Genomic DNA, 23,054 nt, shown 5'->3' with positions numbered 1-23,054 from the left:
CCATTACATTACCCTACACAGACCACCATCCACTCCACCTGCCCAGAATTCACCAAAACCAGCATTAAGAGTATGTCTGGAGCTCGGGTCCTTGGTTGGAGTGAGAACAGGTGCCTCTGTCTCATCCAGGGGTGTGCTGGCATGCACGTGGTCATGTCATGATGCAGGGGAAATGATAGTGGAACCATCTAGGTCTTAGTGGGCTGATTTAACGTGATCTACAGAAATATTTTCACATTTACCGTTCCTATCTACAATAAAAGTCTTTTTGCCCCTTTCCAAAAAGCAGAACAGGTCACTGTCAATGTGTTGATGTGCATCTTGGCAGACAGAGGTCGTAGTATTATCAAAAGAAAAAAATTACTATTATCTTTATATAGTGAACAAACTCAGCTTCTCTGTTATTTCAATTTTGTTTTAAAACACCAAGCTCCACAGAACTTATTGCTGATGCAGCAAAATAGATTATGTAGAATAGTACTGTGCATATGCTGGAAAACAGAGGCTTTGTTCATGTAACAGGTTTACATCGGCTGTTTGGTAGAACGAAACTCAGCCACAAATGTGAGGTTGTCTTTATCTACTTAAGATGTTTATCTAACACACTATATGCAAGAAATGTTCAAAATCTTAGCAAATGTCACATTAAAAAGAAGAGTTTGACGTAAAGGTTGAGTTTAAAGAGGAACAAGAGTAAAATTCAACATTGTCAAGGGTGGAAGATGTTGGCAGCAGATAAGATGGTTATCATACAGCCAGTATGATGTTCCTCTAAATATTTTCTTTTTCTTTCTCTTTCTCCAAGCCCTGGTTCCACAGTCATCCTACTATCTTATCTGAAATGACTCAGCCATTTTGAGATGTAAAGGTGGAATTGTTTAAAATGATGAAAAGAGTGGGGATAGAGCAAAGCCAGACAAAGTGGGATGACCTTAAATGTAAGACTAGGCTTTCTGGATAATGTCAGGCAACATATCGTCATAGCAGAAATCTAGAATTTCTTTTGTCAAAAAAGAGATGCAAAGCCAACTGAAAATTTGAAAACTTCGGGACAAATTAATTTTTAGTATTGAATGATTACAGAACTAGAATCACTTAGAGGTGAGATGAAGTTCAACCATAATGCAGTTGAACAATCTCGAATCATGTAATTGTTTCCATAAGACCATAAAATATGGGAGCAGAATTAGGCTATTTGGCCCATCAAATCTGCTTAGCATTTCATCATGGCTCCTCTCAGCCCCTGTATCAATCTCCTGCCTTCTCCCGTATCCCTTCATGCCATGACCAATAAAGAATCCATCAACCTCCATCTTAAACATTCGTAAAGACTTAGCCTCCACAGCTGTCTGTGGCAACAAGTTAAGCAGATGTACCATTCTCTGGCTAAAGAAATTCCTCCTCATCTCTGTTCTAAAATTTAGCTCCTCTATTATGAGGCTGTGTCCTCTGGCTGTTGACTCTCCCACCATAGGAAACACATCCACTCTATCAAGGCCTTTCACCATCCAGTAGGTTTCAATGAGGTCACTCCTCATTCTTCTGAATTCTAGTGAATACAGGCCCAGAGCCGTCCAACACTCTTCATATAACAAGCTGTTTCTTGGAAATATACATTTGGAAGACGGGAAACTTGCCGAAGGTGGAAATTTGTACATTCAGCAATGCTGTTGGTGGGCAGCTCACAGAAGAAGGTGGGAAATCTGAAGATTGACTTTTAAAATGCACAAGTAAATAGGCACAGTTTCCTCACTGGAAATAATTACATATCAAAGAAAACAAAGAACAATACTTAGCATTGCCATAAAATTTAGGAAACAGTTGCAATCTAGGCATGATGGCACAGTGGTTAAATTGCTGGACTAAAGCCGTTATTCTAAAGATGAGCATCAGGGTGAGTTCAGATCCCATGAGATTAGCCGAGAAAGTTAAAATCAGGTAATTAAATAATACTAGAATTGGAATAAATGCAATTTTCGGTAACGATAACCTCAAACCCAAGTATCACTGTAAAGCCAAGTGATAATGTCATTCAGGGAAAGGAATAACAGTCTTGTCTTCATATCATTTCAGTCCCAGCAATGTGGTTAACTCTTAACTGCACTCTCAGTTGAGGGAAGACTAGGGATGGAAAATAAATGCAAGTCTTGTCAATAAAATGAACAAATAAATAATCGAAACAAAAACACCACAGAGACAAATATTCTCATTTTAAATAAATTTAATGATGGAAAGAGGCTACATTGTTGCATCAGCATTTTCCCCCCACTATATATTTAATAAATAGGCTGTTTTTTATTTACATTCTATATGTTTCTCAGAACATATGGTACAATCTTTCAAGATTTATTGGAACATAGGACGGATGGATTTGTGAAAAAAACTATTCTGATTTAATGACTCCCAAACACTGCAATGTGTTTCATGTGAGACTTAAGGAAACCAAGCAGTACACCATTAGACATCAAGCTGATCTTATCCATAGCTCTAGCTTCCAAAGACAAAGATTCCTCAATTTAGATCTCTTATGTTGTTCAAATCTTGTAGATCTTTTATGATTTGTATTCTTAGAAAGTGAACATGTGAAATCTTAATCATCTGCTCAAAGGGTATCTCCTTGTAAACCATACACACTAAACATCCATGGACAGGTAATTCTATTGCCGTAAATATCAAAATATTTGAATTCTATTGCAACCCATGTCTTAAGAATGTAATTAATTAATAATACAATTAACATGTTTTGTAAGGATTGCAATCTGTACAGTTAGCGAATGCAATCTGAAGTATTTTTACCACATTTTCATTTAAATTTTGATGTTTTTAGCTAAATGAGAATGTGAGCTCTTGCTGTTAGACTTTTCAACATTAGAATAGCAAAAGTGCAGATATAAAGTCACATAGTTTCTAACATTTACAATGACTCTATGTTTCCTGACATGAGTGCTCTATACAAAACCTTAGTTTGAAGAAGACAGTTTGTAAAAGTGAGGGCAATGCCTAACTTTTAACCATTATTCAGATAGTTGTCAGTCCAAGCACTGAGTGTGTATGAACTTATAGTGTGCCTCAGTGGTGGGTGAAGTTTCTTGCTGAGGACATTCCTTGAAGACTGGCTAACAGTCATAGGCCTTTGCTGTATAAGACACTTTCAGCCTTCATCAAGTCTTTCCCACAGTTTGTGCACAACATCTATTACACAAGGAATTACTTGGAATGTGTCCCAAAAGGCTGCATAATTTTGTGTAAATAGTATTTCCTTCACAAGTTTGGGAAAGGTATGGGTGAGTCTGAGGAATTTCCTAATTTATGAAGCCTTTCTTGCTGGTTAGTCCTTTCATTATTTATAATACATCACTGTGTATCTTTGTAATTTGTTATTTTTAATTATGGCGCAACATGGATTTCCTCCTTGATGCGCAAAGTAAAATGTAAACATGATTCTATTTGCTTTATAAAATGAAGACCTTTTCAGGAGAGCAATAGCTTATCAAGCATAATGTTAGAACTCAGACACCCGGTTCCTTACAAAACATACACTCTAAAACAGGCTAACATAAACTGCATTAATTGACTTGATTAAATCACTAAGTTTTCAAAGCGCAGATACACTCTTTAAATGTGTGGGCACCTGTAATATCAATGTTGAATTTCAGAATGCTATTTTACAGCTTTCAAAGTGCAGGTACATTTCCAGTATTTTTATGTAAATCATCTAAATGTGCTCGGGTGTGTACAGTAATTGGTATCTATTACAATCTAATATATTCTGCACTTCTCAGGTTAAGTGAAGAATATTTAAAATATTTGACACTGTTATATGAAAGTGCCATTCTATTATAGAGGCACTACAAATATGTGCAGTGTTATCAATCAGGATTTTAACTATAAAAATAAAATCCAGCACCCTATCTATGAGATCATGAGTTAATGTTTAGGGTCCGGGGATAAGGAAAGCTGGAGGCAGCAACTGTATGTTCCACCTGTCTGTGAATGAATGAATGAAGCTTCAACGATAATCATCTTGAAGTTGCCATTGAAGAAATTTACACGTCCTTGCTGCAGCTTTTAAACACTCCATCTTCTCTCCAGGATTAGTTGATTCTTCTCACCACAAAACAACTGTATGATGAAGGGTCTTCATCATTAAATGTTTAATCTGTTTCTTGTTCCAAAAATACTGTTTCCAGCATTGACTGTTTTTATTTAGAAATGTACGGGCTAGGTATATACTCCCCTTTGTGGTCAAAATCCCATTCTTGGCTTAAGATGAGATATTTGAGTAAAAAAAGAGTATAAGAGAAGGTCGTGTGATTATATTATGTAATGTCTGAGATCTCACAAAGCTAAATCGTCGGGAGTCACTAAACCATACACAGAATTCTCTCTGTAATGACTGGTAATTTTCTGCACAACTGCAGTTTGCTATTGAGGAGCAAATATAATTGTAGCGTAGTATGAATCATCGGAAGCAACAGATGTTGTTAGATTCTGACGAATATTTTTCTCAGGGACCTGGAGTACAGCGTAGTCGACGGAGAACACGGTGGAAATTTGATCATTTGGTTTCTGAAATACAATCAAAAGAAATTGAATATAAATAAGAATTATCTTTAATCTGTGCATTCCTGTTCAACTGTTTGTACATGTTCGTTCGTTCATCATGTGCCATGCCGTGTGACATGAGCGATTATGGTCTTTCCAATACCATGATTGTTCTTGGCAATTTTTTCTACCAAAGTGATTTGCCATTGCCTTCTTCTGGGCAGTGTCTTTACAAGATGGGTGACCCCAGCCATTATCAATACTCTTCAGAGATTGTCTGCCTGGTATCAGTGGTCACATAACTTGTCGACGACTGCATTGGTGCTGCTTCCTACACGCATGCTGAGCTCGTTGACTTCATTAACTTTGCCTCCAACTTTCACCCTGCCTTCAGGTTTACCTGGTCCATTTCCGACACCTCCCACCCCTTTCTAGATCTTTCTGTCTCTGTCTCTGGAGACAGCTTATCTACTGATGTCTAATATAAGCCTATTGACTCTCACAGCTAACTGGACTATTCCTCTTCTCACTCTGTCTCTTGAAAAAATGCCATCCCCTTCTCGCAATTCCTCTGTCTCAGCCGCATCTGCTCTCAGGATGAGGCTTTTCATTCCAGGACGAGGGAGATGTCCTCCTTTTTTAAAGAAAGGGGCTTCCCTTCATCCACCATCAACTCTGTTCTCAAATGGATCTCCCCCATTTCACGCACATCTGCTCTCACTCCATCCTCCCGCCACCCCACTGGGAATAGGGTTCCCCTTGTCTTCACCTACCACCCCACCAGCTCTGGGTCCAACATATAATTCTCCGTAGCTTCCGCCATCTCCAATGGGATCCCATCACTAATCACATCTTTCTCTCCCTCCCTCTCTCTGTTTTCTGCAGGGATCGCTCCCAACGCGACTCCCTTGCCCATTTGTCCCCCCATCCCTCCCCACCAATCTCCCTCCTAGAACTTACCCTTGTAAGCGGAAAAAGTGCTACACATGCCCTTACACTTCCTCCCTCACCACCATTCAGGGCCCCAGACAGTCCTTCCAGGTGAGGCGACACTTCACCTGTGAGTCGGCTGGGGTGATATACTGTGTCCACGGCTCCCGATGTGGCCTTCTATATATTGGTGAGACCCGACGCAGACTGGGAGATCGTTTTGCTGAACACCTACCAGAGAAAGCAGGATCTCCCAGTGACCACATGTTTTAATTCCATATCCCATTCCCATTCTGACATGTCTATCCACAACCTCCTCTACTGTCAAGATGAAGCCACACTCAGGTTGGAGGAACAACACCTTATGTTCTGTCTGGGTAGCCTCCAACCTGATGGCATGAACATTGACTTCTCTAATTTCCGTTAATGCCTCACCTCCCCCTCGTACCCCATCTGTTACTTATCCCTTATGTCGCTTCACCTGGAAGGACTGTCTAGGGCCCTGAATGGTGGTGAGGGAGGAAGTGGTTTGATTTCCCTCCCAGAAGATACAAAAGCCAGTAAAGGCATACCATTAGGCTCACAGGCAATTTTTGTTCAGCTGTTATAAGGCTTCTGAATGTTTCCTTAATCTGGTAAAATGGAATCTTGTCCTCACAATTTACCTCATTGTGACCTTACACCTTATTCTCTCCTTCCCCGTGTTTTCTCAGGACCAGAACATTTTATTTAGAACTTTGATTTTTTTTACCTTGTGCTATCTCACTTCACTATTATAATGAAATAATCTGTTTTACTGCTATGCAAGATTTACTGCAGCTCAGTACATGCAACAATAATAAATCGATTTATTAATTTAGGAAATAAGCCCATCACTGTAGGCGCCTCTGACAGTTAGTGAAGTTTGAGGAAAGAGATGTCTGTAGCAACATTGCTAACTGCTCTTCTCTGACAATCCTTTTCTGAGAAACCAACTACAACCTTATCAGATAAAGCAAAAATTAAAATACCTTTTGAAGCGGTTTTTCTTTCTGTGACTTCCTCCAACTACTTGCTAAAATATTTAAATTACTTAACGTCACAGATGATGGAGAGCAGTAAGCTCCTTCTAATAAAAATAAAATTACTTTTCAGGATATAACAATGTCAGCATTTATTTATGATGAGCTCCCTTCTAGAACTCCTGCAGTTATTTTGGTGAAGGTTGTCCTCTAATGCTGCTGGATGGGGAATTCCAGGACTTAGATGAAGAAGGAATGGGAAAATATTTCCAAATGAAAATGGCGTATATCTTGATAAGGGACAAGATTTTCGGTCTCCTGCCAACTCCCCATATCCCTTCGTGCCCTGACCAATCAAGAATTTATCAACCTCTGCCTTAAATGTACATAAAGACCTGACCTCCGTAACTGCCTTTGGCAAAGAAATCCACAGATTCACCACTCTCTGGCTAAAGAAATTCTTTCTCACCTCTGTTCTAAAAGGGTGCCACTCTCTTCTGAGGTTGTGTCCTCTTGCCTTAGACTCTCTCACCACAGGAAACATCCTCTCCACATCCACTCTATCAAGGCCTTTCACCATTCAATCAGTTCCAATGAGGTCAACCTGCATTCTTCTGAATCCTAGTGAATACAGGCCCAGAGCCATCAAATGCTCTTCATGTGGCAACTCATTCAATCCTGGAATCATTTCCATGAACCTAATTTTGCAGTTTATTATTAAAGTTATCACTCACTGCTAAGTCGTCTCCTCTAACTCTGCTCTTGGGCCAAACATGCTCTACATTTCCTGACAGGATGCTAGACACCATGGAATCCAGGACCCTCATGGTAGAGTGCAGCTGGAATACAGAAGCACTGCTGGTCTATTACCATCACAACCTCTTAGAGCACGTGAAAGATGAGCTGTCTACCTGGGAGATGCCCACCAACCTTGAAAGCCTCATCACTCTGGTCCTCTGTATTGACAAGCGTCTTTGGACTGAGCCTCCAGGTCATCAGCAAGTTCCATTCCCATTTCCATTTCAGGGTACAGGACCCTCATCACCAATACCTCCAAAACCCATGCAGGTGGGGAGAGCTCCCTTAACCCCTCCCTCTCCCCCCCGCAGAGCGTGAGTGTGGGTAGAAAACAACCTGTGTGTTTACTGCGGGGCTGCCGAGCATCCATGCATCCATTGCCACTGCGTCCAGGAAGTGGCACCACCAGCTAGAGACGCCGGACCTTCTATGTGGTGCAATCCCCCGGCTCCTCAATCCCGCATCATAGCCTGCCTCACCCTCTCTGTTTTCCTCTGCGTCCCGACGGCTCGACACGCACTGGAGGCTCTGATGGATTCCAGCACAGCAGGCAGCTTTCTGCACCCGACTCTCTGTGTGTGGCTTGATTTACCTACCAAGCCTATCTCTCGCCTCTTCTGCAGACAGCCAGAGTCAGGCATCCCTTGGAGTCTTAGATGGTCAGAGGAAGCACACAGCCTATGCACATGAACATCAGAGAGCACCGCCAGTCCATCGGATTCCTCCTGATCAACTCACCCAATATTCCTCTTATCTTGTGTTACCCATGTGTCTCCACTCCCCACCCTCACTTTGCCTGGTCACCCAGCTTACCACTGAGTTACAGACCCACCTGCCAGACAACTTGCCTGCAACATCAGCTGACCTAATCCCATAAATCCATGGAGATGGAGGAAACCCTCCACCTCACTAAACTCTCTTAGGAGTACCACGACTTAGCCATCACCTTCAAAATAGGGGAAGCCTTGCACCCTGCTGCCTCACGGACCACACAACTGCTCGATCACCACCTCTCCCCGAGGTCTTCTGTTCTCCCTCTCTCCTCCTGAGACCCAAACCATCCTGAATTACTACATCCCAGCTTCATTCAACTATCTCAGTCACCAGCTGGTGCAAGATTCTTCTTTGTCAAAAAGAAAGATGGGAATCTTCATCCCTCCATAGATTATCATGGACTCAACAAAATCCCCATTAAGAACTGCTGCCTTTTCTCCTGGATGGATAGCACATTAAAAACACTCCACAGGGCCCATATCTTCCCAAACTGGATCTATGGGGTGTGTTCATTCTGATCTGCATCCATCCGGAGGATGAGTGGAAGACGGTGTCCTTAGAACCCACTGGCCACTAAGAATACTTGGTGATGCCTTTCAGACCTTCCAATAGTATAGACATCTTCCAAGTCTTCATTTATGAAATCCTCCAAGACATGTTACACAGGTATGTGTTCAGCTACCTCAGTGGCATCCTCTTCTTCTCCAAGGACCCCCAAAACTATGTCTGTCCTGTCTATTCATTCCTTCAGCATTTCCTTGAAAATCAACTGTGCTGCAGGTTAGGGGAATCCCAATGTTTTCCTTCTTGGGTTACATCCTTTTACAGCAAGGCATAACCATGGACCCAGGGAGAGGGTGCGCAGCTGTTGGATGGCCCCAGCTGCAATCTCTTAAACAGCTACATCACTTTTTGAGCTTCTCTGACTGATACCAATATCTCATCAGAAACTACAGCCAAATCGCCACTCTTCTAACCTCCCTCACCAAGTCACCTCCCTCATGGATAACCTGCTCAAGGGACCCTTCACTGCCACTCCCATTCTCCACCATCTGAACCCCTCCCGACCTTTTGGCTAGAGGTGGATGTATGTGATGTGGCATCCTCTCCCAGTGAGGACCGGATGGGAAAACATACCCTTGTGCCTTTTCCCTCACGCAAGTTCAACTTCACACAGTGCTGTTATGGAGTAGAAGGCAGGGAGTTATAGCCATTAAATGGATCTTGATGAATGGAGACAGTGACTGGTTGGAAACACCAAACCCTGGAAACCATACAACTGATGTGCCAACTCAACCTACCTCAGGCTTACTGAGCCCCCTTCTTTGAGCAATTCAACTTTACCATCTTACTGACCCAGTTCCAAGAACACTTAGGCAGACACCCTGTCATGACAGATCGACCCAGTGGAAGTGGAAATTGTCCCTCAGCCCATTATCCTATCTTTTCAGATACTCGCCCCGATCATCTGGGACCTTGAGAACCAGATCTGCCAGGTGCTACGTCATGAGCCTGTTTGGATACAACTGATAACAACATGTATATGCTCTGAGGGACCCTCTTGGGCCCAATCCTCAACCGTCTCTGGCTATTCAGACACACGACCAACTCCGGATTTTCTGCAACGCCCACCATGATCACAGAAGTATGGCAATTCATCACTGCCTGCCCTTAATGTGTCCAGATAATTCCTCCAACCAGCGTATCTTGGCCCCTACCGGTCTCCCGACAACCATGGCCCCACTTTGCCATGGATTTCATTATGGGGTTGCCACCTTCTGATAGGGCCATTGTGGTCATAACAGTGGTGGACAAGTTCTCCAAGGTGGTCGGCTTCATTGCCCACCCTAAACTCCACATGGCTATCATCCACAGATCAACAGTCAGTCAGGAAGGGCCAATCAGCAAGTGGAGCAGTTTCTGTGATGCTTTGCCACCTACAACCCTTCCAGATGGAAAAAGTATCTGCTCTGGGCTGAGCTGTCCCACAATCTACACACCTCCTCTACCATGGGTGTTGTACCTTTTGAAGTGCTTCATGGCTACAACCCCTGTTGTTCCCATGGAAGAGCCAATGGTGGAGGTCCCACACACCAGGACCATGGTTTGCCATTGCAGGAATGCTTGGAAGATGACACAGAGGGCCATCCTAGCTTCCAACTGTGCCTACTGTTACCAGGTTAACCACTGGCTGTGCCCAGCTGGACTATTCCTGCTCGGGGTCTGTGTCTGTCTGTCCACTTGAGATCTGCCCCCTGCGCACTGACTCCCGCGAGCTCTTGCCCCAGTTCATTGGATCCTTCAAAATTACCCATGACATCAATCCAATCACCTTCCACCTCCATCTGCCACTGCCCCTCAGGACCACACCCTCTTTTCATGTGTCCAACCACAAGCCTGTTGACCATGGACCATTCAACCAACCTGAGCCTGCACCTCTGGAACCTCAGCTGGTTGAAGGTATCCAGTGTACATGGTTCACTGGTTGATGAATTCACATCATCATAGACATGGTGTGCAGTACCTAGTGGACTGGGAAGGGAATGGGGGAGAGGTCTTGAGTGCCAACTGGTTTCTTGGTTAATTGAGTAGTTTCAAGGGAACCATCCAGATTGTCTTGGGCTGTTAGGTACTGTCCATGGGTCGGCTGTGACCTGTCAGGCCTGCACAGGCAGGCATCTTCCAGTCTCCACCCAGTTAACAGGAGTCACCTGCCATCCATTTCCAATTCGTCACCTGCAGCCTACTTAAGCCCAACTCTCAGCCATAGTCCTTGTTCACCCATTGAACCAGCCAGCCTCAACCAGTTGCTCCTAGTTTTAGGTACCTTGTTGTCGTGTTGTGTTCAGTATCTATTCAATCGTATCTTGTGGCCCCTCATGTCTTGTTATTTTACAGTTTATTGTTCAAGTTATCACTCAGTACTAAATCATTTCTGCTGCTCTGCTCTTGGGATAAGCCTCCTCTGCATTTCCTGACACATGCCACTGATGAAACATACGATGTTCTTGGAGCATTCTTTCCTTTATACATCGATTACAACTGAAATTGCATTATCTAGTTGTTTCTCAAATTATTCTAAATTTAAACCTCCAATTCACACTTTGGAAATTTACTGCATATTTTATTACATATTGCTTTTCTTCTAAGCACTGGAGAGAAGACCATATCTACTACTTAAATCATGTTGAGTGAAATACACCTGTTAAATGAGTCACAACCAACCACAACTGACCACAGCCACGCCACAGAGATTCAACTCATTCTGTACTTAGCGGCCAAAACTTTATCAATCTTCTAAGTACAGTCTTCGATGCGGTGGTGTGCTGGAGCAATGGCATCAACACGGGTGATGCCAACAGGCTCAATAAACTGATTAGAAAGGCTGGCTCTGTTATAGGTGTCAAATTGGGCACGCTGGAGGCTGTGGTAGAACAAAGGACCCCATGGAAAATCCTGGCAATTCTGGACAATGTTTCTCACCCTCTGCATGCCACCTTGGCTGAACAGAGGAGCACTTTTAGTAATAGACTAAGACAACTGTGCAGTTCCAAAGAGCACTATATAAGGTAATTCTTATCCTTGACTATTAGGCTCTATAATGAGTCAACCTATAGCCGGGGAAGTGATGACCCCCTCCTGTTAGTCTGTTTGAGATAACTTATTTTTTATTCTTTCTTACTTTCCTTCTAATATTTGTCTGTCTGTGCACTCGTAATGCTACTGTGACACTAATTATCTGTAACATTGGAAACAAACTGATTAAAATGGGTCTCAATGGATCCACATCAGGTTTTCACCTAACTTTTTACTTAAGCAATTTCAATTTGCCTCATCAGGGACATTTAGCCATGGATATTATAAAATAAAAGAAAGAAATGCAAGAAAACTGGTTGCCAATTTCCACACAAGGATCATGTGATCATGCCCAGCTATTTAATGGATAGAATATCCCAATATGTTGGTGACAACTCGACTGCTATTCGTCAGGCTAAGCCCTTGGGTATTTTACATGGCAGGATGCTATTAGAAGGACAATATCTCAGTGAAATGTTCCTTCAGCCCTGGATTGGAGTATCAACATAAGGTTTATGTTCAGGTTACTGGACAGGACTTGACATATAAGCTTTTGACTCAGAGGTGATAATTTTACCACTGAAACTCAAAATGACAAAGGCTTCCATGAATACAAATATGTACACACATATATAAGTCATAAATTTATGCATCTGCCTTGTCCCACCAATAAATGCATGTTTATACTACTCCTTGGGTTACTGCAGGTGTGGGCATAATGGGGAACAGCTTGACTGTCGAACTATTTCCATGGTATTCCAACCTAGCATTCCAAAGAGACAATTTAATAACCATCTGTATATTGCCATCTCCTTTCCTTTCTTGCCTCTCCCCCTCTCTGTCTCTCTCTCTTTACTATTTTTCTCATGATACTCTTTGATATTGTACAGTAACCATGTGAAATATATTTACCTGACAATTGGCTTCCACTGTAGGGGGACTGGTATCTGGATCTATCAAGGAAAAAAAATTGCAAAATATTGCTTCAAAAGTCCAGTGTAAAGTATAATAAAACATGCAGGACTAACCATTACCATAAGACCATAAAATATAGAAGCAAAATTAGGCCTTTTGGCCCATCAAGTCTGCTCCACAGTACAACCTGGAGCTAGTGCTGGAACACTTGTAGAAATCTCCTGTAAAAATAAAGCACTCAATACATGTAAAACAACTTTTATCCCATTCAATGTCTGTAAGTTTAGTAAATGATCACTTTTACCTTACTCCTATGTTTGACGCGGGGGGTTTTGTACACCACGTTGCTGATCAGGCATTGGAGTCTAATTACGTTTGAATAAGTTATTTGCAAAGCTTCAGAGAAAAAGCTGATTAAAGAAATGATTGGGCACTGCTGAGGTCTTCTCTCATGCTCTGTTAGAATAATGTGGAGTATAATAATATTTTTAAAACAGAATGAAACAGCTGAAGCGGAACCACATCACAAATAAATTTTGAATTTTATGAGGATCTCAGTTATTTTCTTGGTCTTTGGTATAGCTAATCTCTCATTCCAGAAATGATTTTCTACTTTCTAATCATTGTTCTAGGCATTAAAACATTGGCAGGGACAATAAATTTATATTAGGTGCATGATTCCAATCTGAGGTGTTATTTGAATTGTCCACATATTTTGTGTGTTTACAATTACGAAAGACAGAGATACATAAACAGTGATGGTCACTTCAACCTCCGTAAACAAACAATGCATTAACTTCTTTGTCTCTCTTTATATTTTTGTCAGACTAAATTTCTCTTTCAATGGACGTTTGCTTCTTTAGTTCAGAAGACAATTTGAGGAATTGTTTCAGTGACTGGCAATTATTTATTAGTTCATTCGAAGTGGGAAACCTAATCCAGCATTTACTGCCCGTCTCTTTTTGCCAACTAAGCTGTTTGGCTTCTTAGACTACTTACAAGAGGCGTTAAGAGTCAACTGCATTGCTGCGGATCTCAATAATATACTGATTAGACTGGGTGAGGATGCAATTCATTAAAACGTGCTTTTATTGAAATCCAGTATTTTTATCTACAATTATTTATTTATATTAGCAATTCATAAACCTGATGTGTTAGAAAGTTACAATAAAACTGTGACAAAGCCAGTAAATTCATTGATGTCATTTTGGGAAGGAAGCCCACCTTCTTTACTTGGTCTCTTCTAAATGTAAGTCCAGTCCCAAACTAGCATGGCTGATTGCTATCGGAAATGTCTCAGCAAGGCACTTGTTATATTGGTAGCTGTTCATGGCAGGTGAGCAACATATGGGCAATACTGAGCAATAAGCACCGACTTTGCCAGCAATGTCCATGTGCCATGCATGAAAAATAGTGAACAGTGGAAGAGCATCTGGGCCTTTTAATGACTTCTTCCTTTTGTCAGATTGAAACTTTTCTTCATTGCATTTTAACCTGTCTGAATGGAAATAATTTGATCCTGAGGACATTATAACTTTAGGTTGTTTTGTGACAGTTAATCTTCAGAGGCATTGTTATTCACTTCAGGATCTTAATTCTTTATTTTTTTTAACCACCATCCACCTTGATGAGAAGGAGGATTTAACCAAGGCCTGTGCCAGTCTCATTCTGAATGTAGGACTAGCCCATTCTATCGGCTCCTGATTTTCATCCTTCTTGCAAGGAAGGGGCCACCTTCTTCCCTCAAGGTATGAGCCTTCTTAATGTTTTTTTCTTTATTACTAGGTTATGTTAAGCTTGGCATGGCCGACCCATTGGCAGCGAAGAATAATGAGGCTGGATTTTATTTGCCACTTTTATCTGTGAGAGGTTCCAGTCAAATGTGTTTAATGTGTGGACCTCACCCCAGTAATGCAAAATGCTCGAGAAGGAGCTTTTAAAATCAATTCTCAGAAAGTCTTTTGCCTGGTCTGATCTATAACTAAAGGTTGGGTAATAAAGGTAGGAAGTGATCATTCAGACCCTGTTTTGCTCTTTAAATAAGCTTTTCTACAACATATTGTTTAGTGCATGAAGGGATAAGAGGAGAAGGCAGGAGATTGGGGCTGAGAGGAATATTGGATCAGCAGACTCGATGGGCCAGATGACCTAATTCTACTCCTATATCTTATGGTCTTATATCGCAATATCACTGGTAGTTTAATTAATTCTTAATGAAATGATGCCAAATGAATGATACAAACAGGTGCTATGAAATGTGAGCAACACACACAAAATAATGGAGGAACTCAGCAGGCCAGGTAGCATCTGTGGAAAAGAGTAAACAGTCTTTGTTTCGGGCTTAGACCCCTCATCATGACTGGAAAAAAGATGAAAAGTTAGAGCAAGAAGGTGGGTGGAGGGGAGGAAGAGGTACAAGGTGGTAGGTGGTAGGTGATAGGTGAAACCAGGAGAGGGGAAGGAGTGAAGTGAAGTATTGAGACAACATTTCTTCAAACCAGGGTGTAAAGCACAAAACACACACACAGCATACGATAACTTATGGAGGTAAGGATAAAATCTACAGATGATTCACACATAAATAAAATTAAAGTTCATTAATAACAAATGTTGTAAAGTATGGAACAAATTAACCAGTGACACTTCGAATACAATGCGACTGACAGTTCGGAAGCCTAATGGCCTGGGGAAAGAAATTGTTACTCCTCCTGGCCATTCTTGTTTTCATGCATCGTAGTCTCCTGCCTGGTGGTAGAAAGTCAAAGAGGATTCTGGATGGATGGGTGGAATATAGAAATGTGAATACATTTAACAGGGGCTGTGTCCATTTGCATCAGGACAAAAAACTGCAGGAAACCTGGGAAACGATAAATGACCAAATATTGTGAGAAAAGTGATTTGTATTCTATTCTCCTTCTCCATCAGTACACACTGGCTGCCGGAAATCACTCATGCGGATGATACGAACTAGGTGAGATGTGTGTGTTTGGGAAGCTGGAGCTTTGAATATTTCAGTCAGGTAAAATCAAAACAGACGTATTCAGGCAATGAGCAGATTATTTCCTTAAGATGTTGAATCAGATCAATAGAAGAAAAAATTGCTTATGCAACTCACCTTGTTTCTTTGGTCGGTATCTGATTAAAATAAAAATTAATAGGCAGATGATGACAAAAGTAGCTATTACCGCTGCAAGTATTATGTGAATATTGGTTTCCACGCTTGTGGAATCTGTCACAATACTTGTGCTGTTCGTGTTGTTCCTTGGTTCTGGAGAAATTGTCTGTCCTACAAAAAAAAGGAGTAATATCTCATTTCATTTGATAGCTGCACTCAATTAATAATATTTAATATATTGAATTAAATTCATGTAATGAACTTCATTCAAAATGAATTCCCAGTTATCTTCTTATATTTCAACCTGATACTAACACTTATTTACCTGGAATTTAAATTGTGCAATTATTTGTAAGATCAGGATTGAATATTTAGTTAACGGTAAATTGAAATACTTTTGCCATAACTTCCAGCAGTATTGTGAGCAAGTATTGTGATGCTCTCTGTCAGAAAGAAAGGGATTTATAGAACTGAGAGATTAGATCGAATTAAAAGATTATATTCAGTGGTTTGTTTTAAGCAATGTATATGGGCAGTTAGAAGCAAATCAGATCAGATCTAGTTGGGGAGAAATATGGATAAAATAATGAAGAAAAGGCAGTACAAAAATAAAAATAAATTCCAGATATTATGCTTTTGAGGAACTTTTTGTCTCATTAACAGGCATACATTTAAAGAGCAGTTTGACTGATAATTGCATTCTTTGTTCCCGCATTTCCAACATATTGCTGTTTAATGCTTCCTACTAAAGTTGCACTACACATGTTAAAGCATTCACATGAATTCCAACCTACACTATTTACCCTCAAATTCTTGCAGGAACTGTAAATAATTGAATTAAGGTCACAGTTATGAATCCCGCAACCCGCCTGGGTCGTAGGGGTGCTGTACAGATGAGCGCGGCACCAGTTGCCTCCATCCCTCGTGGTTGTGGGCGAGTGCCCGGGCTGCACAAAGTCCTCACCAGTCCACTCTGCAATATTGTCTGCCCATTTCTTCCCCTGTCTGCCCCTTTTTCTTTGTCCCTGCACCGTTCCCTGAAGCATGTCTTTGAGTGTCCACTTGATCTTGTTACATGGCCATACCATCCCAATTTCCTCTTCCTCACTGCGGACAGTAGATCTTCAGAGTGTCTCATGTGCTGGGCGATTTTTCTTTGTACTTCATCATTTGAATTGAATTGACTTTATCTCTTACATCCTTCTCATACATGAGGAGTAAAAATTTTTACGTTACATCTCCGTCTAAATGTGCAATGTGCAATCATAGTAATTTATAATAATTTATAATAAATAGAACAGTCAATGTAACATAGGAATACACTCAAATCAGCATAAGTTAATCAGTCTGGTGGAAGAAGATGTTGTGTCCTGGCTTTTATGCTGTGGTGATGGAATGTAGTGTCGTTGTCAAATTTAATTAACAGATTGGAGCTGTGGGTGGCAACACAGTCATGGGTATACAGGGTGTAAAGGAGGGGACTTAGTACACAGCCCTGAGGGGCTCCTGTATTGAGAGTCAGAAGGGTGGAGGTGAGGGAGCCCACTCTTACCACTTCCCGGCAACCTGACAGGAAGTCCAGGATCCAGCTGCGCAAGGCAGGGTCAAGGCCGAGAAGTTCTAGAAGTCTGAGTTCTAGAAGGAGTGACCTGTTAAATTTACATGCAGCTGGAAGTTCAAGACGGCTTTTGCAGAAAGCGGGTGCTCTGCAAGGCAACTGCTTGGTCTGCAGCACTGGCGAGGAGGCCACGTCGCAAGGCCTGAATGCATTAGATAGGTTGGAGAAGGCACATGAGAATCTCTGCCTTACCTGGAAGAGCTGCTAATATCCCTGTTTGGTGGTGAGAGGGAAGATGAAGGGCTAAGTGTTGCACCTCCTCTACAGCAGCACAACTATTTTGGGATGAACCAGTGTTCTGTGCGAAATGGCTCTGTTGAGCTTCTAGTTCTAGTTACCTGTCACTTTAATTCCCCTTCCTATTCCTACAACAACTTGACTCTCCTTGGCTACATCCACTGGCATTGTGAGGCCAAACAGAAATTGGAAAAGCAGCACTCCATATTGCGCCAGGGTAGTCTACGGCCTGTTGGATCTGGTGATATTGATCCGGAGGTTCTTCGCAAGTCAACAGTGAGATGATTAATGCTATTTTATTAAGTATTACAAGAACAAAGATCAAACAAAGAAAAATAAGTTGTGATCAGCTCATACTGAGAATAAAGATAAAAGTGCATTCTATTGAAGAAATGTAACCTATGAAATGGTCAGATTCAAGTGGCATGACAGCTGCTGCAGAAAAACTGTGAAGCTTCTAGAAAATACAGATCAGATACTACAAGTACTAGGACATTTACTGAACAATTCCATGAAAATAGGTGATTATATAGAAGTAGGAAGCAAACATAGGAAAGTTAAATCACAAATAAAATACAAGAAAAATAACAATTCCAAACCCTAATCCAACAAACCCAATCATACAGCCAACAAGGTTCCAAATTCAGGTAACCCATCCTTTGCCACAGTCCTCTCAGGATCTTTCCCTTGGTTCACCTTTTTCTTCCTTCTCCCCATCTTGCTCAATACCCGCACTCCTACTAACACCATCAGGTTCCATCAGCCCCTCTTCCATGCAGTGAGATTTCTTCTCCTTTGTTTTACATTTCTTATCACCTCCCCCACTTGATTTCAATTGCCCTTCATCCATCTTTTATTTTCCAGTTCGTCTTCTTCACCCCATCTCTGGTTGCACCTATCTCCCACCAGCATCTGTCTAATTGTTTCCCCTTCACCCCTCTTCACCTGATCATCTCCCCATCCTACGCACCTCATCATCACCTTCTATCCTCCGCCTCACCTCGCTCTCGCACTTCCGTTTGTTGGCTATCTTTCCTTTACACCCTCAGTCCTGACACAGAGTCTTGAGTCAAAACATCAACAGATTCTATTCTTGACAAACCCATGGCTGCTTAATAGTTAGTGTGAGCTCAGTAAGCTGAAATGCCTGCCTCTGTCTCTTAGATTATAATCATATTCCTGCAATGCAAAGGCTGCATGCTCTGAAGAAAATGTGTAACAGTTTGCATTTACATGTAGGCTATAGCCTTCAGACAATATCAATTCTAATTATACCAAGCTTTTTTTTTTGCATTGCTTCCTGTTACACAGTAGAGATACTCATCAAACAAGAAGACTTTAGTAAAGTTCTGGCAGCTGTAAAAATCTGAAGGCTTTCCTAGCGGGAAGGTTTGCTAATGCTGCATCGCCAGAACAGATAGTGGAGTGGTTGTGGAGAAAGATGTTGTTAAGCCTACAAACAAGGTCAGGAATCAAAACATTGAGCATGGTGAGATTAATGTTCTGAGCTGCATTTTTTTACAGTGCAAAGAGTATTGTAGGAAAGGCTGATGTGCTTAGGGTGTGGATCAGCCATTAGTGAGACTTGTTTGCAGGAGGGGGCAGGACCAGCAGCTCAGTCTACCGTGGTTCCATTGCTTTGGATGTGATAGAGCGGGAAGGATTAAAGGTGAAGGGGTGACATTACTGGTTAGTTAAAATGTCATGGCAGTGCTCAGACAGGAGAACTCATCCAGTAAGACTTAATCAGAATCAGAATCCTTTATTATCGCCAAGTATGTGAACACATACAGGGAATTTGGTGCCGGTTTCCCTGAGCTCTCACTGTATAGAATCGAAAAGCAAACAAAACAATAGTGCAAATAATCATGAACTACATACAATGTTCATATACCTGTGTATGTACAGGTGGACTTGGTTTATAATAGACTAAAATTCAAGTGTTCATAAGACTGATGGCATATGGAAAGAAACCATTCTTGTACCTATTTGTCCGGGCATTATGGGTAGAACTGAGGAATGAAAAAGGTATAAACACATTAATGGGATTATATTATTGACCATCCAATAGTCCACGGGATTTAGAGGAGAAAATTTGTAGAGAGAATGCAGACTGTTTCAAGAAATCCAATATTGTGATAACAGGTGATTTTAACTTTCCACATATTGACTGGAACTCCCATACTGTAAAAAGGCTGGATTGGAAAGAGTTTGTCAAATGTGTTCAGGAAAGTTTCCTTAATCAGTACATAAAAGTCCCAGCTAGGGGGTGTGTGATGCCAGATCTCCTATTAGGAAATGAGGCAGGGCAGGTGACAGAACTTTCTGTAGGGCCCCTGCAATTTGTGGACAAGATGAACTTTTCAGCTTGTGATCATATTGCCATTAGTTTCAAGGTAATTATTGAAAACGATAGGCCCAGCTCTCGAGTTGAGTTTGTGAGTTGGAGAAAAGTCAATTTTGATGGAATCAGAAAGGATCTGGCAAGTATGGTTTAGGTTAGGTTGTTTTCTGACAAAGCTGTGCAGTACTTGGTAAGTGGGAAGCCCTCTAAAAGTGAAAAATTGGGAATACAGAGTTGGTATGTTCTGATCAGAATAAAAGGCAAGGATAATGGATTTATGGAGCCTTGGGTTTTTGAGAGATATTGAGGCCCTGCTTAGGAAAAAAGGAGGAGGTACATAGCAGGTATGGGCAGGTAGGAACAAATGAGATGCTTGAGCAGTATAAGAAATGCAAAGAGAACTATGTATATATTCAGATCAAAAGGTTAGCAAGGAACAAAATAGGTCCTCTGGAAGATCAGCATCATAATCTATGTGTGGAGCTGAAAGAGCTGGGGCAATCTTAAATTGAGCAACACACATCAAAGTTGCTGGTGAACGCAGCAGGCCAGGCAGCATCTCTAGGAAGAGGTACAGTCGACGTTTCAGGCCCAGACCCTTCGACAGCTTGAATTTCCAGCATCTGCAGAATTCCTGTTGTTTGCAATCTTAAATTGATTTTTTTAAATCTGTATTTACTCGGGAGATGGACACAGAGTCTATAGATATGAGGAAAAGCAGCATCAAAGTCATGAACCCTATTCAGATTACAGAGGAGGAGGAAAATTAGTGTGGATAAATCCCCAGGGTCTGACAAGCTGTTCCCTTGGACCCCATGGGAGACTAGTACGGAAATTGAAAGGACCCTAGCAGAGATATTTAACACATCCTCAGCCGCAGGTAATGTGTCAGAGGACTGGAGGATAGCTGAAGTTGTTCTGTTGTTCAAGAAAGGCTCGAAAAATAAACCATGAGGGTATAGGCTGGTGAACCAGACATCAGTTGTGGTGTGGAAAAGTTACTGGAAGGTACTCTAAGGGACTGGATATACAGTATAAATATTTGGATGGCAGGGACTGATTAGGGATTATCATCAAGGGTTTGTGCATGGTAAATTGTGTCTAGTCAATCTCAGAGAGTTTTTCGAGGAAGTTTCCAGGAATGCTGATGAAAGCAAGGCAGCGGATGTTGTCCACATGGACTTTAGCAAGGCTTTTAACAAGGTCCTGCATGGGAAGTGGCTCAAGAAGGTTTCAAGATGAGGAAGTAAATTGGATTAGATATTGAGCTCACAGAAAATGCCAGAGAGCGGTTGTAGGTGGCTGACTCGTAGACTGGAGCCCGGTGAGCTGTAGCATGCCACAGGGATCGGTGCTGGCTCTGTTGTTGTTTGTCATCTGTATCAAAGATCTCGATTACAATGTGGTATTATGTTTAGTTAAAAGTACACACACTGGACACTTTATTAGATATACTGTGCACCTGATTGTTAATACAAATATCTAATCAGCTAATCATGTGGCAGCAACTCAATGCACGGAAAGCATGGAGACATGATTAAGAGGTTCTGATCAAACATCAGAATGAGGGAGAAATGTGATCTAAGTGACTTTGACTGTGGAATTATTGCTGGTGCCAGGCACCTTGGCTTGAGTATCTGAGAAATTGCTGATCTCCTGGGATTTTCATGCACAACAATCTCTACAGTTTACAGAGAATGGTGTGAAAAACAAAAACAAACATCCAATGAGCAGTTCTGTGGGTGATAATGCCTTGTTGATGAGAGAGGTCAGAGGAGAATGGCCAAACTGGTTCAAGCTGACAGGAAAGTGACAGTGACTCAAATAACCATGCATTACAACAGTGGTGTGCAGAAGGGCATTCCTGAATACACCACACGTTGAGCTGTGAAGTGGATGGGCAACAGCAGCAGAAGATTGAACATTCACTGAGCAGCCACTTCATCAGGTACAGGAGTTATCTAATAAAGTGGCCACTGAGTGTATGTACAGTACGCTGGAAAACTCCTTCACCTGTCACTCTTTGCAGTGTGTGGTTTGAAAAACCACGGAAACTGCTCTTTCCTTAACGAGGTTTAATGCAACGTTAGCTCATTGACCATTTTTGTACCTAAGCCCACATACTGTATGTGAACTAATGAATGGAATATTCATTGTGAGAAAATGATTCTGGAGGTTGTTTACGAGTCTAAGAATGATATAGTACACTGACTTATGACTCACCGTCCCCATTTTCCGATGTATAGAAATCTAATATTTAATAATGATAAGTAATATCTTCAGTGAGTAAGGTGTATTTAAAGTTTTCCTGCCTGTTTTTCATTTGCCTGATTTGCATCAAACTACAAAATCATTGATTTGTTGTTGATTAAATATTTTGGAACTAGTAATCAATTGTTCTTTCCATTGTGTATGGATTAATGTCAATAAAGCATGTTAAATGTAGTAATTGAAACCTTAATAAATAAATATCTGGCTGTTTAGTGAGCCATAAGATATGAAAGGTCATGTTATTTACTCTGACAAGATTGGAAGCAATATAATTTCTGGCTAGACTCTGGATTAGGATAGTTACTCTGTTCTTTTCAAATGCTTTATATTACGTCCATACAAATGGTTACTTTTCCTTCAGGAATACAGGTCTAATCCAGGTCTAATCCAGGATTCCGGTGTTACCACTAAGGATGCAGCATGTTTTAAATACTTAATATAATGGGTGTTGGACTTTGTTTCAAATGTTTACATTAGTTCTGATAGAAACAAATTTCAGACAAAGTACTATTGTCCCTCTGTCAAAAGGACCACAGTGGAAGCAATTCATTCTGTGTATTTTAATTGTTATTAAAAAGTCATCCTTAAGCTAATAAAGGTGGTATATTGTCATCAAAAGATACTTAACCAGCTCTTTTAATTGTCTATGCAATATAACTTTCTCTTTGTTTAGGAGCTAGGTTTACCACCAACTAATCTCAGGAAGTATAGAAGCCTATCTCTATGTCAATAAACCCAGGAGATGAAGACAGATGAGTGGCTGAAATCAGCTCACTGTATTTGGAGAGGATCCAGAGGAAGTTCACGAGAATAATTCTGGGAATGAAAGGGTTAACATGTGAGGAGTGTTTGATGGCTCTGGGCCTGTACTCATTGGAGTATAGTAGAAACAGGGGGAATCTCATTGAAACCTATTGAATATTAAAAGCC

The 23,054-nt window shown here is 41.2% G+C and overlaps 1 protein-coding gene across 1 annotated transcript in view; it reads right to left on the bottom strand.

Moving 5' to 3' along the window:
- Positions 1-2,211: 2,211 nt before the first annotated feature.
- The window catches only part of LOC140195886 (uncharacterized), a 34,308-nt gene continuing 13,465 nt past the window's right edge, over positions 2,212-23,054 (bottom strand). Inside the window, exons 3-5 of the mRNA XM_072254534.1 lie at positions 15,655-15,825; positions 12,537-12,577; positions 2,212-4,569 (exon numbers count right to left, since the gene is read on the bottom strand). Of these exons, the coding sequence (XP_072110635.1) occupies positions 4,426-4,569; positions 12,537-12,577; positions 15,655-15,825 (356 nt within the window). The 3' untranslated portion in view covers positions 2,212-4,425. The remainder of the gene's footprint in view (positions 4,570-12,536; positions 12,578-15,654; positions 15,826-23,054) is intronic.

Source organism: Mobula birostris, chromosome 4 (assembly GCF_030028105.1).
Source record: "Mobula birostris isolate sMobBir1 chromosome 4, sMobBir1.hap1, whole genome shotgun sequence".
Lineage (NCBI taxonomy): Eukaryota > Metazoa > Chordata > Chondrichthyes > Myliobatiformes > Myliobatidae > Mobula > Mobula birostris.
The sequence above is the reverse complement of the archived record's forward strand: the minus strand, read 5'-3'. Positions and strand labels throughout refer to the sequence as shown.